At 47.7% G+C, this 17,440-nt stretch overlaps 1 protein-coding gene across 1 annotated transcript in view; it reads left to right on the top strand.

The window, feature by feature from the left end:
• Positions 1–13,988, top strand: part of LOC144610326 (protransforming growth factor alpha-like) — a 28,477-nt gene extending 14,489 nt beyond the window's left edge. Inside the window, exons 3-6 of the mRNA XM_078428937.1 lie at positions 7,402–7,519; positions 9,717–9,866; positions 12,882–12,985; positions 13,622–13,988. Of these exons, the coding sequence (XP_078285063.1) occupies positions 7,402–7,519; positions 9,717–9,866; positions 12,882–12,985; positions 13,622–13,629 (380 nt within the window). The 3' untranslated portion in view covers positions 13,630–13,988. The remainder of the gene's footprint in view (positions 1–7,401; positions 7,520–9,716; positions 9,867–12,881; positions 12,986–13,621) is intronic.
• Positions 13,989–17,440: the final 3,452 nt, after the last annotated feature.

The following is a 17,440-nucleotide window of genomic DNA, read 5'->3' as shown; positions in this document are numbered from 1 at the left end:
TATCCACGGACCTAGTGGCTGAAGGGCCTGTTTCTGCGCTGTATCTCTAAACTAAACTAAAACTAAAATAAATTATTACAATCGATCCATTTACAGTGTATTGGTACATGATAAGGGAATAACGTCCGCTGACTGGTTAGCAAACAACAAAAGCTTTTCACTGTACCTCGGTACACGTGACAATAAGTTAAACTGCAGGACCCACACAGAACCATGAGTCAATGACTGGTGTTTTGGCTGGGACAAGTGAGTGAAATCAAAGATAAGACGCAAAATACCGGGGTAACTCAGCGGGACAGGCAGCATCTCTGGAGAGAAGGAATGGTGACATTTTTTAGATTTTAGATTTAGAGATACAGCGCAGAAACAGGCCCTTCGGCCCACCGGGTCCGCGCCGCCCAGCGATCCCCGCACACTAACACTATCCTACACCCACTAGGGACAATTTTTACATTTGCCCAGCCAATTAACCTACATACCTGTACGTCTTTGGAGTGTGGGAGGAAACCGAAGATCTCGGAGAAAACCCACGCAAGTCACGGGGAGAACGTACAAACTCCGTACAGACGGCGCCCGTAGTAAGGATCGAACCTGAGTCTCCGGCGCTGCATTCGCTGTAAGGCAGCAACTCTACCGCTGCGCCACCGTGCATTGTTCGGGAGAAAGTAGGTGCAGGAGGAGGCAATTTGGCCCTTCGAGCCAGCACCACCATTCATTGTGATCATGGCTGACCATCCACGTTTCGGGTCGAGACCGTTCTTCAGACTAGTCGGGGGTATGGGGAGAAGGCAGGAACGGGGTACTGATTGAGAATGATCAGCCATGATCACATTGAATGGCGGTGCTGGCTCGAAGGGCCAAATGGCCTCCTCCTGCACCTATTGTCTATTGTCTATTGTCTATTGAAAGGGAAACCTGAGATTTTATTGAGTGAAATCAATACTTCCTCTCCAAAGCTGCATGGAATTAACCAGTGCTAGAGCAGATAATGGATAGATGTTTGAGTGTGTGGGCTACAGGAAACTCTGCATCACTTTGTGACAAGACCTTGCCAATCGCCTGCTGTAATCTACTGGTTGATAATGCAATAGGAAATTGCCCCACACAACGAGCAATGCTGATTATTGGGACATCTCTTTCTGAGAAGTTGACTGTAGGATTTAAACGTTGTTTCAAAACAGGAGAGATGCCCCTGGGCAAGCAGCGATGGGAGTTTCGTTTGATTTACAGATACACAGCATACACAGGCCCTCCAGCCCACCGAGTCCGTGCCGACCAGCGATCCCCACACATTAATAGTATCCTATGCACACTGGGGACAATTTACATTTATACAGAGCCAATTAGCCTACAAACCTGTACGTCTATGGAGTGTGGGAGGAAACAGAAGATCTCGGAGAAAACCCACGTGGTCACGGGGAGAACGTACAAACTCCACACAGACAGCACCCGTAGTCGGGATCGAACCAGGGACTCCGGCGCTGTAAGCGCTGTAAGGCAGCAGCTCCACCATTGCGCCACCGTGCCGCTCAAGTTGTAGGGACCGAGCATCATCTCAACTCCTGCGGTTACCAGTGCAACTCTTCCAAGGCAATGCCCCATAAGCTTTGCTGCTCTATTTGACAATGACTACACTTTCAGGCTCAGTGATTCTCTCTGCCCACAGTCCGTTAAGCTCACTTGCTTTTCTGTAATGCCTTTCAGGACATGCCTAAACACTTGAGTCATTCAAATACTTGTGAAATCTGCCCACAGCAGCCATAGAGATCTCCCACAAGCAGCTGTGTGGCAGTGACCAGAAATACTATTGAATGTGTGACCTAAACATCGGAGGGAAGGAACTGCAGATGCTGGTTTAAGCCGAAGATAGACTCAAAATGCTGGAGTAACTCAGCAGGTCAGGCAGCATCTCTGGAGAGAAGGAATGGGTGACGTTTCGGGTCGAGACCCTTCTTCAGACTTGTCCCTCTCCCTCTGTCACTCTCACATACACACTGTTTCATCATGCAGATAGGAGGAACTGCAGATGCCTGTTTACAAGAAAAGGCACAAAGTGCTGGAGTAACTCAATGGGACAGGCAGCTTCTCTGGAGAGAAGGAATGGGTGACGTTTCGGGTCGAGACCCTTCTTCAGGCTGGACAACCCAGACAGTGCTGATGTCTCCTCACAGCCTGGGATTGTTTCGACACATCTCAAACGAACCAATATGAATTTAGAAGGATGAGAGGAGATCTTATCGAAACGTATAAGATTATTAAGGGGTTGGACACGTTAGAGGCAGGAAACATGTTCCCAATGTTGGGGGAGTCCAGAACAAGGGGCAACAGTTTAAGAATAAGGGGTAGGCCATTTAGAACTGAGATGAGGAAAAACTTTTTCTGTCAGAGAGTTGTGAATCTGTGGAATTCTCTGCCTCAGAAGGCAGTGGAGGCCAATTCTCTGAATGCATTCAAGAGAGAGCTGGAAAGAACATTTAAGGATAGCGGAGTCAGGGGGTATGGGGAGAAGGCAGGAACGGGGTACTGATTGAGAATGATCAGCCATGATCACATTGAATGGCAGTGCTGGCTCGAAGGGCCGAATGGCCTCCTCCTGCACCTATTGTCCATTGTTTATCATTCTTTTACTTTTATTTTGTCACTACTCCCTCGGTAGGCTGTGAGCATGAGGCAGAGTGGCTGAGTGCGGCTTTCCAGCCTCAAGCCATTGGTGTCCACAGCTCCAATAACACCTTGAGACCCAGCCATTGGTGAAGATGCCTCACCTATCCATGCCCAGGTAGGCCAACGTTACCCAACTGGGTGAATTTGATGATAGACACAAAATGCTGGAGTAACTCAGCGGGACAGATAGCACTCTCTGGAGAGAAGGAATGGGTAAATTCGACTCACAGTTAAACAGCCATCTTTCCGATCACCAACACTAACAGTTAATTCACAACGTTTTCACTGAGGTACACTGTATTATTTGGGAATGTATTCACAAAATGCTGGAGTAACTCAGCAGGTCAGGCAGCATCTCAAGAGAGAAGGAATGGGTGACGTTTCGGGTCGAGACCCTTCTTCAGACTGATGTCAGGGGGGCTCCCCCTCTCTCCCCCTCTCTCCCTCTCTCTCCCCCTCTCTTCCTCTCCCCCTCTCTCTCTCTCTCTCTCTCTCTCTCTCTCCCTACTTGTGCTTTGCTTATCTTTACTGACAATCATAGAATCAGAGAGCTATGCAGCGCGGAAAAAAAGGTGTTTTGGCCCAATTTGTCCATGCCAACCAACATGCCTTCCTGAGCCTCGATGCCTTCCTGAGGCACTCGTTTGGCCCGCATCCCTCCAAATCTGTCCCATTCATCAACCTTTTCAAATGTCTTTTAAGTGTTGTTATTGTACCCACCACTTTACCACCCCTGGCAGCTTGTTCCACATATACGCCACCCACTACCCACAAAAGCAAAAATCTGCCCTCAGGTCCTTTGAAATCTTTCCCCTCTCAGCTTAAGCTTTGCCCCCTGGTTTTAGACCTCTCCACCTCGCGGATAACAACTGGCCATCTCCTGGGGTGATCGGGCTCCTAGTCCAGGTTGATACCCGGTCTAATGACCTCATCCAGTGGATGTTGGTGAATCATCCCAAACATCCTCATCCTCCCCGAAACTAATCCCAGATTATGTGGATCGTGGAGTCAAACATAAAGGACTGAACTTAAAAATAGTCATGGCCAGGAAGCAAGTTTCGTGTCAGGGCCTGTCAGGTTATTAATTAGCAGGTGAAACATCCCTTGCCCCTGCGCTAACCTCACCAAGGGATGAGTGAGAGGTGGTAGAAAGATCTACCTGTCCTCTGAAGCAGGTAGGCTGTTGTTTAATTATCTACCTGGAGACCTGTTCTACTGTGAACAGCTCTGTGTACTGAGCACAGCCTGGTCTCAATGTGCTGAAACTGATAGAAGACACTCAGAAGGTGTCAAAGAGATTTACAAGTATAAACGGCAAACCTCGAGGGGGGGAAGGAAAAAAGATACTAGAGGAACAAGATGGACCACCGTTGAAATCGCCTATACTGAAGTGTAGTACGCAAAGGAGCCATTTTAGTAAGCAAAACCCGCCGTCCGTTATCCCTCTCGCAGTGTAATCAGTGTTTTGGGGGAACAGTATGTGTGATGATACCATTAAAATGCAGAATATATCTCATCTATCAATACACAGATTTTTGTTATTTTTCTTTTTAAATGATTCTGCAAGTTTCTGCCTACTAAAATGGCGCCGTGACGTACTACGGTTTTGAGGGTCGAGTGGTCTATCTTGCTCCTCTGGTATCTTTGGGAAGGACTAACACTTCTGCACACGTGTCAGGTGGAGGAGAAACCAGGGAGACACCCGGCAGCGATCTCTGCAGCTTCAACAAACGGAATTGTAAAGGCAGGACATTCATCAAGTGCAGACCGAGCTTGTATGTTCCCCACGTGACCGTGTGGGTTTTCCACTCTCCCACACACACCAGGGACAATTTACAATGTTACCAAGCCAATTAACCTACACACCTGTACGTCTTTGGAGCGTGAGAGGAAACCGGAGCACCCGGGGAAAACCCATGCGGGTCACAGGAAGAACGTACAAACTCATTACAGATAGCACCCGTAGTCAGAATCGAACCGGGGTCTCTGGCGCTGTGCCACCCACGGCACCCACGGCATATCTCCTCTGTTTTTACCATAAAGACATGAAGACTGAGGAACTTGGGATAGTTGATGGGAACGTCGTGAGGACAGTTCGTGTTACTGTCAAGGGGGTGCTGGATGCCCTGAGACACTTTGAAGATTTTTTCTTTTTGATGATTTTGAAGATGAAGACATTTTGAAGACATTTTGACATAAATGTCCCAAACTCAGATATATGTGAGGACACTGTGGGAAGCTAGACAAGAAAGGTTTTGCAAGTGGGAGATTGTGTCTCAGTTTTGTGAGATGGGTTGATAACTGCAAAGCAGTAGACATTGTCTGTGTTGACATCCGCAAGGCATTTGATAAGGTTCTGCATGGTCGGCTGCTGTGGAAGGTCAGAGCTCATGGGATCCAGGAGAGCTGGCCGACTGGATAGAAAATTCGCTTCGTGGAAGGAAGCCGGAAGATGATAGAGGAAGGTTGTTTTTCGGACTAGATGCCTGTGACTAATGGTGTGCCTCAGGGATCGGTGCTGAATCAATGGTTCAATGGCGCTTTATTGTCACCTGTGCACTGCCCAGTGAGATTCCTTTGCATAGATCACACATGCACGGGTCGCCATATTTTGGCGCCATTTACAAAAAGTCCACGTGCTCGGACTTGTGGAAACAGGCTCTTCGGCCCACCGAGTCCACGCCGACCAGCGATCCCCGCACATTAATACTGTCCTACACACACCAGGGACAATTTACATTTATACCGAGCCAATTAACCTACAAACCTGTGCGTCTTTGGAGTGTGGGAGGGAAACGAAGATCTCAGAGGTCACGGGGAGAACGTACAAACTCCGTACAGACAGCACCCGCAGTCAGGATCGAACCTGATTCTCCGGCACTGTAAGGCAGCAACTCTACCGCTGCGCCACCGTGCCGCACTTTGGGAGAATGCAATCCACCAAAAATTCTGCTCGATTTTAAACTAGTCACTGATCAATCTTTGATCAGACCCCAACCGAACTTCCCAGAATTTAGGCCAAGTTAAATGAAACCATCCTACCCCCCCCTCCCCGCTCCCCCCACCCCCCACTTCTGATCCCATGCACAAAATTCCCATTGGTTCTGTTCTGAAGGTGCCAACCCTTTCGAAATGCCACGTTGTCAGAGGTGCCACCTGTGGGCGGCAATACTACAACATTGTAGTAGAGTCACCATCTGCCCTTCTCAGGTGAACAAGTGATCCCATGGGCACCCGGGTAAGAAAAGCCAGAGAGCTCTCCCCAGCGTCCAGGGAACGAGATTTGGCTTTCAACGTCTTGTCACCACGTTAATGCTGCCTGGGACCTAGCTTGCCTGCAAGTCGGCTGCTGAAGTTCCCAAATTTAAAACGACAACGAGAAGCCCTCCGAGATTGCAAAATGCCTCCTCTAAATGTCACCGTACAGGTAGTTCAAAGGGAGTCACTTGCACACCTGTCTGTGTCACCCGTTCCCCCTCTGATCAAGAACAGATGTTGCCTGGGTTGGGTCCTGCTTAGAAATGAAAATCATCTTCCTGGTTGTTTGTGATATCCTGGCTGCATTGATGCAAATCTGTTGAATGGGATCCTGGCACAGGGAGTGGAAATCCAGTAAGACTTGAAAGGCATGGTATTTGGATGGATCAGCTCCACCTCTTGATCAGAAGCCAAACCCCCGGCACATCAAAGGCGTTGGAGCAGTCACTTTCAGCAGCAGGTGTTGTATGGCACCCTGTCCCATTTAACTCCACTAAATGAAGTGAAACTGCTGTGTTCACAATGCACAATAGTCTCTTCCAAGTTCGACAGGTGTGTGTTTTGAGAGTCAGATGATCTCGCAGTCAGCATTATCGCGTTTCACCGTGACCTGTATTTACTGCATCTGGAACAGGTGAACAAGAGGTGGCAATGTGGGAGAAAGTACACCATGGACTTAAGAGTGAAGGAAGGAACGGCAGATGCTGGTTTACAGCGACGATAGACACAAAAGGCTGGAGTAACTCAGCGGGTGGGGCAGCACCTCTGTAGAAAAGGAATTGGTGACGTTTCGTGTCGAGGCCCTTCTTCTGACTGAGAGTCGGGGAGAGGGAAACGAGAGATATGAAAAGGTACATAGAACATATTATACCTTTCCATGTCTCTTTGGTCCCTGACTCTCAGTCTGAAGAAGGGTCCCGACCCGAAACGCCAGAGATGCTGTCTGACCCGCTGGGTTACTCCAGCCTTTTGTGTCTAGAAACTGGAACTACCCAGTGTGACCTGTGACTGAAAGGATGGCAGATGGACACAAAATGCTGGAGTAACTCAGCGGGACAGGCAGCATCTCTGGAGAGAAGGAATGGATCTCGACCTGAAACGTCACCCATTCCTTCTCTCCAGAGATGCTGCCTGTCCCGCTGAGTTACTCCAGCATTTCGTGTCCACCTTCGCTTTAAACCAGCGCCTGCAGTTCCTTCCTATACTGAAAGGATGGCGTTATGCTGTAACTGTAATTCTTTTTTGTGCATAATCCGCAGGCATTGACACTTTCATTTCACTGCACATCGTGTGTGTGTGTGTATGTGACAAATAAACTTGACTTGACTTGATTTGATGTGAAATGGTGACGTTTTCTTTGGCGCCCTGTTAAAGAATTGTATCTGTGTAAAGCTGGACTGAGGGCTGACTGTTCCTGAGTCCCCGGCCCAATGTGTGGGACAACAAACTCATGTTGTTGACCTCTCTTTCTCCCTCCAGATCCCCCTGTTGCTGCTGCGGTACGATTGCACTTTGCCGACTGCCCCGACGCTCATCATCACTTCTGCATTCATGGGACATGCCGCTTCTTTGTCCTGGAGTCTACTCCAGCTTGCGTGTAGGTCACTTTGCTCAGCCGCCAATTCCATCAACCCATCGTTAACGTCAAACCCTTCGCCCTTCACTGTCTTAATGATAATGCATTGTGGGGGTCTAAGAATGGAAAGACCGTTCACCATTCAGTAGGATGATGGTCTATCCTCTAGCTCATCCATGTTGCCTCTTTATCCCTGATTCCTATTGTGTCTCAACAACCTATCGACCCTAGAAACATAGAAACATAGAAAATAGGTGCAGGAGGAGGCCATTTGGCCCTTCGAGCCATTCATTGGGATCATGGCTGATCATTTAGGTAGACACAAAAAGCTGGAAATACTCAGCGGGCCAGACAGCATCTCTGGAGAAAAGGAATAGGTGACGTTACTTGTCGGTCTGAAATGTCACTTATCCCTTTTTCTCCAGAGATGTTGTCTGACCCGTTGAGTTACTCCAGCTTTTGTTGTGTCTATCTTAGGCTTAAACCAGCATCTGCAGTTCCTACCTGCACAATCTATTGACCTTAGTTTTGACTGTATTCAATAAGTGGGCATCCACAGATCCAGCACAAAGCACTCCAGGTGTGCTCCTTGTAGGCTTCCACACTTCAAAACCACAACTCCTTGTAGTCATCCCATTCCTATTGGCACGTTGCATCGAAAAGTTTTAGTTTTAGTTTTTAGTCTTAAAGATACAGCGCGGAAACAGGCCCACCGAGTCCGCCCCGACATGCGATCCTGCACACTAACACTATCCTACACACACTAGGGACAATTTTACACATGCACCAAGCCAATTAACCGACATACCTGTACGTCTTTGGAGTGTGGGAGGGACACCGAAGATCTCAGAGAAAACCCACGCAGGTCATGGGGAGAACGTGCAAACTCCGTACCGACAGCAACTGTAGTCAGTATCAAACCCGGGTCTCCGGCGCTAAGGCAGCAACTCTACCGCTGCACCACCGAGCCACCCTAATGTCCCATTGTTTGCAATGGGAATTCCCAGTAGTCCGATGTGCCGACATTTGCAAGTCACTTTTTTTAAAGAAAGGAAGGGAACATTTTCCAGTTTCTTGACCATGTGGAGGAAATATTTATGGGATTAATCCTTGTATCCAGTTGTGGAACGGTTACTTTTTAACTGAAGTTATTGGAAGCATAAACTTAAATCAGATTGTGTAAAAAGGAACTGCAGTTGCTGGTTTAAACCGAAGATAGACACAAAACGCTGGAGTAACTCAGCGTGACAGGCAGCATCTGTGGAGAGAAGGAATGGGTGACGTTTCGGGCCGAGACCCTTCTTCAGACTAGTGATCAGACTGACTCGGATCACTTGGGTAATTCTGAGCATTTGGGCAACTCTGATCACTTGGCTGCTTCTCATGGCATGAAGGACCCAGGCACTTGGTCCCATCAGGCGCCACTCATTAAATGCCCACGATCACAGAGAATGAACCAATCATTCATGGTTCAAAAGCAGTGAGCCATGAACAAAGCCCACACCTTTCTTCATGGCAAAAGCTGAAGAGACACCACGTGCACTCAAGTGATCAAGGGCTCCACCTTTTAGGAAGAGTGTTAAAACCAGGGAGAGTTGGCATGGAGCTTTTTGATGGAATAGCATTCGGATTGAGGGGCTGAATGGAATTCCTTTGGATAGACAATAGACAATAGGTGCAGGAGGAGGCCATTCGGCCCTTCGAGCCAGCACCGCCATTCAATGTGATCATGGCTGATCATTCTCAATCAGTACCCCGTTCCTGCCTTCTCCCCATACCCCCTGACTCCGCTATCCTTAAGAGCTCTATCTAGCTCTTTCTTGAATGCATTCAGAGAATTGGCCTCCACTGCCTTCTGAGGCAGAGAATTCCACAGATTCACAACTCTGACTGAAAAAGTTTTTCCTCATCTATGTTCTAAATGGCCTACCCCTTATTCTTAAACTGTGGCCCCCTATTCTGGACTCCCCCAACATTGGGAACATGTTTCCTGCCTCTAACGTGTCCAACCCCTTAATAATCTTATACGTTTCGATAAGATCTCCTCTCATCCTTCTAAATTCCAGTGTATACAAGCCTAGTCGCTCCAGTCTTTCAACATATGACAGTCCCGCCATTCCGAGAATTAACCTAGTAAACCTACGCTGCACGCCCTGTCTACTATGGTCAAACGGTCTCCTGCCGGTCACTGTGGCTCACAAATGCTGTGTATTTGCAGTTGTCACCCTGGCTTCATCGGAACACGGTGTGGGTACGCGGACATCCTCGCTGTGGTGGCCATCAGGCAGAAGCAACAAGTCATCACCACGCTAGTGGTCGTATCCGTCATTGCCTCCGTCCTGCTGGTCGCAGTGTGTGTCTTACTACAGTAAGTTGCATCTCGGTGTCCTTGCCTGTCTGTGGGTGGGGACTGGCCTCCTTTCCCGGGTGAGGCCCTGTGTCGGCTGATGCAATCTGAACACAAGTTGGCTGGCTACTGTTTCGAGAATGAACGAGCTTGCAATTCTCCGGAGCCAATGGTTCGATGGTTCAGTGGTACTGTCAACAGTCTCGGGTATCTGAAGACGTCTAGCCTTTGGAAAGAATCCAATGGATTCTGTGAAATATGAATCAGCATTAGATGTGGGCAGATTGTGAAAGGGGTGGAAAGGATATTTTTTCTCATTCCCTGCATTTATTGTATTTTTCTTCCTGTTGTCTCCCACATTTTACACCCTCCCTCTCTCTCCATTCCCTCTCGCTCTGTGTCCAGCAACAACTTCTACACATGCCATACCTTTAATTTCGTAGTTTTACAGTGTGGAAACAGGCCCTTCGGCCCATCCTGCCCACAGCATGTCCCAACTACACCAGTCCCATCAGCCTGCATTGGGCCCACATCCCTCTGTGCCGAATCTATCCATGTACCATGATGATTGAACTTTATTACCTTCCATCACAGTGAGGAATGTGGAATCTGCTGTGGTGGATGTTTGTGTTAAATTTTATTTTATGTGCGTGTGTCTTGTTGCTTTTCACTTAGTATGGCTGTATGGTAACTCAAATTTCACTGTACCTTAATTGGTACATGTGACAATAAACTGATCTTGAAATCTTGAAATCTTCCTGTCTAAATGTTTCTTAAATGTTACAATAGTACCTGCCTCAACTACCTCCCCTGACAGCTCGTTCCACACACCCAGCACCCTTTGTCTGAAAAAGTCACCCTTCAGGTGAGAGGGGAAAGATTTAATAGGAAACTGAGGGGCAACTTTTTCACACAGATGGTGGTGGGAATATGGAACGAGCTGCTAGAGGAGGTAGTTGTGGCATGGTATATTATAATAATATTAAAAATACATTTGGACAGGTGCATGGATAGGAATGCTATTGAGGGCGTGCAGCGTACGTTTACCAGGTTAATTCCCGGAATGGCGGGACTGTCATATGTTGAAAGACTGGAGCGACTAGGCTTGTATACACTGGAATTTAGAAGGATGAGAGGAGATCTTATCGAAATGTATAAGATTATTAAGGGGTTGGACACGTTAGAGGCATGAAACATGTTCCCAATGTTGGGGGAGTCCAGAACAAGGGGCCACAGTTTAAGAATAAGGGGTAGGCCATTTAGAACTGAGATGAGGAAAAACGTTTTCAATCAGAGTTGTGAATCTGTGGAATTCTCTGCCCCAGAATGCAGTGGAGGCCAATTCTCTGAATGTATTCAAGAGAGAGCTAGATAGAGCTCTTAAGGATAGCGGAGTCAGGGGGTATCGGGAGAAGGCAGGAATTGAGAATGATCAGCCATGATCACATTGAATGGTGTTGCTGGCTCGAAGGGCCGAATGGCCTCCTCCTGCACCTATTGTCTATTGTCTATTGATTCAGAGCCATATGTGCCAAGTGAGGCCAAGGGGCATTTGGTCGGACATCTTGGTCAGTATGATGAGTTGGACTGAGGGGTTTGTTTCCGTGCTGGGTACCTCTATGGCTCTTGATGAATCTTTGGTCGTTCAATTTGTATGTGATCTTATTATATTTATAGAAACATAGAAAACAGGTGCAGGAGTAGGCCATTCGGCCCTTCGAGCCAGCACCTCCATTCAATATGATCATGGCTGATCATCCAAAATCAGTACCCCGTTCCTGTTTGCTTTCTCCTCATATCCCTTGATTCCGTTTAATTAGCCCTAAAAGCTAAATAGAAACACAGAAACATAGGAAAAGGTGCAGGAGGAGGCCATTCGGCCCTTCGAGCCAGCACAGCCATTCATTGCGATCATGGCTGAACGTCCACAATCAATAACCCGTGCCTGCCTTCTCCCCATATCCCTTGATTCCACTAGCCCCTAGAGCTCTATCTAACTTTCTCTTAAATCCATCCAGTTATTTGGCTTCCACTGCCCTCTGTGGCAGAGAATTCCACAAATTCACAACTCTCTGGGTGAAAAAGTTGCTTCTCACCTCAGTTTTAAATGGCCTCCCCTTTATTCTAAGACTGTGGTCCCTGGTTCTGGACTCGCCCAACTTTGGGAACATTCTTGCTATTGAGGGCGTGCAGCGTAGGTTTACGAGGTTAATTCCCGGAATGGCAGGACTGTCATATGTTGAAAGACTGGAACGACTAGGCTTGTATACACTGGAATTTAGAAGGATGAGAGGAGATCTTATCGAAACGTATAAGATTATTAAGGGGTTGGACACTTTAGAGGCAAGAAACATGTTCCCAATGTTGGGGGAGTCCAGAACAAGGGGCCACAGTTTAAGAATAAGGGGTAGGCCATTTAGAACTGAGATGAGGAAAAACTTTTTCAGTCAGAGAGTTGTAAATCTGTGGAATTCTCTGCCTCAGAAGGCAGTGGAGGCCAATTCTCTGAATGCATTCAAGAGAGAGCTAGATAGAGCTCTTAAGGATAGCGGAGTCAAGGGGTATGGGGAGAAGGCAGGAACGGGGTACTCATTGAGAATGATCAGCCATGATCGCATTGAATGACGGTGCTGGCTCGAAGGGCCGAATGGCCTACTCCTGTACCTATTGTCTATTAAGGAAAGCGGAGTCAGGGGGTATGGGGAGAAGGCAGGAAGGGGTACTGATTGAGAATGATCAGCCATGATCACATTGAATGGCGGTGCTGCCTCGAAGGGCCGAATGGCCTCCTCCTGCACCTATTGTCTATTGTCTATTTACCCTGCATCTAGCTTGTCCAGTCCTTTTCTAATTTTATATGTTTCTATAAGGTCCCCTCTCATCCTTGTAAACTCCAGTGAATACAAGCCTAGTCTTTTCAATCTTTCCTCATATGACAGTCCCGCCATCCCAGGGATCGATCTCGTGAAGCTACGCTGCACTGCCTAATCTGCCTAAATCTGACTCTTGAAATCCTCACTGTTCGTTCTCTTCCAGCTCCTGTCGGAAACGGAAGAAGTGCGAGCTGTGCCGGGGGATGCTGGCCCAGCCTGAGACCAGCCTGCTGAAGAGTGGGACACCCAGCAACCTTGGAGACACAGGCAAGGCCTTGCACCATGACATCACAACTTCCCCATCGACCGCCAAATGGCTGGGGCTCAATCCGTTGAATTCACTTCTCAGATGAGAATCTCATAGGTTCAAATTCACATTTTTATTTAAAAACAGAGAGCTTTAATTCAATTAAACACAAATACAGAGCAAGGACAAGCTCAAGACTGCCATTGGCAGTTTACAAAGAACAATCAAAAAGTTGTTGTCAACTTTATCTACAATACATTCGACCCCCCGCGGCGACCAGCGTTCACGGAAGGCCACCAGAGTCCCGTGGACTCCGCGTGCTCCCTCTCCTGTGTTACGCGGGCGCGGAAGAGAGGCAGGCAGTCGACCCAGGCAGAACCCTCGACTGCCCGCTAACTGGACCCGCGAATGGCCATCTTGGCCAGGCCCAGCAGCAAACCAACAGACACCCTACCCCCCCTTAGACTGAAGGCATGAGCACTGAAGAAGGTTCTCGACCCGAAACGTCACCCATTCCTTCTCTCCAGAGATGCTGCCTGACCCGCTGAGTTACTCCAGCATTGTGCGTCTACCTTAAGTCCAACTGTTTAATGTCCTTCAGGGCTGTGTTCCCCACCGGTGTTCTAATGGCCTGTTTGTGTCTCTGTTTCGTACAGGAGTGTGAGAAATGGTGGTGCCGGCCGGATGCTGGCCACTGCTGGCCTGTCCATCTCTCCACTGCCATAGCACAGTCACGTCCCAGCCTTCTTGCTCCTGCCACACGGGACCATCTCACCTCAGGTACCAGGGGCCACGTTTGCTGAGCGAGAAGAAAACCTTTTGTACGATATCGGAGTTCCACTGTTTTGTTTGTTTGTCCTGTCACTTAACTTATAGAATCACTGGAGATGCCACAGTGAAGAATATCATCTCTTGGAAATTTGCAGATTGTAACCATAACAAGTAGCTGTGGGTTTATTTGATTATTTAAGAACTGGAGTAAAGAATTCAAATAGTATTTGAAACTATTTAAGCATTTTAAACGTGAAAATAAACATTTTTTTAAAATATGTGTGTCTGCTGAATGGTGTCACTTAACTTTTCACCGCGAGGCCATTCGGCCCACTGAGACCGTGCTAGGTCTTTGCAGGGCCTCTCCAATAATGCCCCTTCCCTGTTTCCTTTATTGTTCTCTTTTTCTTTTAACAAGTACTTTATTCCAAAACAAAAACAAACATGCAAAGTAGTAACGCGATCAAATCAAAATCTGCCTGGATTGGCGAGCAAAACAATGATCAAATTAAAATTCCGCCAACTTTGTCAATGAGACGCTCGACCTCCCGCGGCGACCGGCGTTCACGGAAGGCCTCCAGCGTCCCCGTGGACACTGCGTGTTCCCTCTCACGCGGGCACGGACGTAAGCCCGGGAGAGGGGCGGGCAGTCGACTACCTGCTGCCTGGACCCTGTATTTGTTGGGGGTTAATATTGAATTTGTTCATAACCCACTTCCAGGCTGTAGATTCCAGATCACAACTGATGATCAACCCCTCTGATTGACTGCCAATTTATTTTAAATCTACATCTTCGTATTTACTGACTTTACTTGGAGTACAGGCAGAGGTTTCTGCTTGGGGGGGGGGGTGGTAAATGAGGTACTAAAGGAGCACTTTGCATCTGTATTCACGACGAGAAATGCCTTGGAGGACAGTGAGATCAGTTTGGGGGATATCAATATGCTGGAGCAGTTGGAGATCAAGAAGGAGGTGGCGTCGGGGCCGTGGAAGAACATTGTTCGATAAACCCCAGCACCCGGTGGGATCTGTCCCAGGTTATTGAGAGAGAAACGAGAGCAGATCCCAGGCAACCCGGACAAAGATTTTTGTGTCCTCTCTAGCCACAGGCAAGGTTCCCAAGGACTGGAGAGCAGGTAATGTTGTTCGAAGGTAGGCACAAAATGCTGGAGTAACTCAGCGGGTCAGGCAGCATCTCGGGAGAGAAGGAATGGGTAACGTTTCGGGTCGAGACCCTTCTTCAGTCTGAACTTGCACTATAACTTGCACTATATGTTATTCTCTTATCAGGGAATATGTTATTCTCTGATCAGTCTGAAGAAGGGCCTCGACCCAAAACATCACCCATTCCCTCTCTCCTAGATGCTGCCTAACTTCCTGTGTTACTCCAGCATTTTGTGATGCCATATTCTCTTAACATGTATCTGTACACTCTAAATGGCTTGATTCTAATCATGTATTGTCTTTCCGCTGACTGGTTAGCACGCAACAAAAGCTTTTCACTGTCCTTCAGTGCACGTGACAAAAATAAACCTAAAATCTAAACTTAAATTCACTGTAAACGAACATTGGCCGCTGAGTCTCTCTCCTGGAGAGGCTCTCCACTTCTGGTCTGCCAAGCACACTTTCTCAGAAATGGCTTGGGCAAGTTCATTCAGATGGACACAAGTCTTCTTGCCAAACTACTTAACAGCACTGATCTCTGTTGCTGATGTTGATCTAAAGACAGCCTCAGTCCACACATGTGATGATTTAAAACTGCTTTAAGATAGTTGTTGTGTTTTATCCTCAGGCAGTACTATCTAATTCCATATGAAGGTCACGAGTAATCTTCTCCTGTTAAGTACCATGGATTAAAGAGCCAGCCTCAACTTACACCTGAGGCCACCTCCAAGTCAAAGGTTCAAATCCCACTCCTGCCTTGGGTGCAAAGTTTAGGGTGCATACTTGGCAGAGTGCTACACTGTCGACAAAGTCATGTTTGAAGGCATTGTTTCAGTTTCAGTTTAGTTTATTGGCACGTGTACTGAAGGACAGTAAAAAGCTTTTGTTGCGTGCTAACCGGTCAGCGGAAAGACAATACACGAATAGAATCGAGCCATTTAGAGTGTACAGATACATGATAAGGGAATAAACATTTAGTGCAAGGTAAAGCCAGGAAAGTCTGATCAAGGATAGTCCGAGGGTCACCAAAGAGGTAGAGGTTGTAGAAGTAGACAGCACTGCTCTCTGGTTGTGGTAGGATGATTCAGTTGCCTGATAACAGCTGGGAGGAAACTGACCCTGAATTTGGAAGTGTGCGTTTTCACACTTCTGTACCTTTTGCCCGATGGGAGACAATAGACAATAGGTGCAGGAGGAGGCCATTCGGCCCTTTGAGCCAGCACCGCCATTCAACGTGATCATGGCTGATCATTCTCAATCAATACCCCGTTCCTGCCTTCTCCCCATACCCCCTGACTCCGCTATCCTTAAGAGCTCTATCTAGCTCTTAGATAGAGGGGAGAAGAGGGAGTGGCTGGGTTGTGACTCATCCTTGATGATGCTGCTGGCCTTGCCGAGGCAGCGTGAGGTATAAATGGAGTCAATTGAAGGGAGGTTGGTTTGCGTGCTGGCTGCGTCAGCAATTCTTAGCTGCAATTTCTTGCGGTCTTGGATGGAGCAGTTCCCAAACCAAGGTGTGATGCATCCTGATAAAATGCTTTCCATGGTGCATTTGTAGAAGTGCATTTTACCGACATTATGCATTGAGAGCCTTTCTTCTAGGGCGGACATGAAGAGGGTGCCTGGTCCCACATGAGTATATTCCGGCTTAATCAGTCATCTCCATCTAGAATACAACTCAGGAAATGACTTCACCACACCTCCTCCAACCCTCTGCATCTTGGTCCAAATCAAACCCTGATATCTTTGTGTGCAGGAAGCTCCCACAAACAGTAACATGATAAAAGGTTGGATCAACTATTGTAGTTACATTGATTGAGGGATTTCATTAACGGAGACAGTTCGTTGACTCTTTAAGATTTTGATGGCAAGATACTTCATTACCGGTGATTGGGCAGACAGGACCAGGGTTTAAGAAAATAACTGCAGATGCTGGTACAAATCGAAGGTATTTATTCACAAAATGCTGGAGTAATTTAGCAGGTCAGGTAGCATCTCGGGAGAGAAGGAATGGGTGACGTTTCGGGTCGAAACCCTTCTTCAGACTGATGTCAGGGGGGCGGGACAAAGGAAGGATATAGGTGGAGACAGGAAGATAGAGGGAGAGATCTGGGAAGGAGGAGGGGAAGAGAGGGACAGAGGAACTACCTAAAGTTGGAGAAGTCGATGTTCATACCACTGGGCTGCAAGCTACCCAGGCGAAACCAGGGTTTAATATCTCCCACAGAAATGCCGTGTCTGACAGTGCATCACTCCCTTGCTGTTGTAGGTACGTCAGCACAGGATTTTGTGCTGGGTTCCCTGACTGTAGGACTCGAACACAAGGAGAGCAAAATGCTCACTGAGGCACAGCTGTGGCTGCCACAGAAGGCAGTGGGGGCTAATTCACTGGATGTATTCAAGAGAGTTAGATACAGCTTTTCGGGGGGGATTTCAAGGGATATGGGGAGAAAGCAGGAACAGGGTACTGATTCTGGATGATCAGCCATGATCATATTGAATGGCGGTGCTGGCTCGAATGGCACCCATTTTCTACGTTT

This window comes from Rhinoraja longicauda, chromosome 36, assembly GCF_053455715.1.
Source record: "Rhinoraja longicauda isolate Sanriku21f chromosome 36, sRhiLon1.1, whole genome shotgun sequence".
NCBI lineage: Eukaryota > Metazoa > Chordata > Chondrichthyes > Rajiformes > Arhynchobatidae > Rhinoraja > Rhinoraja longicauda.
The sequence above is the reverse complement of the archived record's forward strand: the minus strand, read 5'-3'. Positions and strand labels throughout refer to the sequence as shown.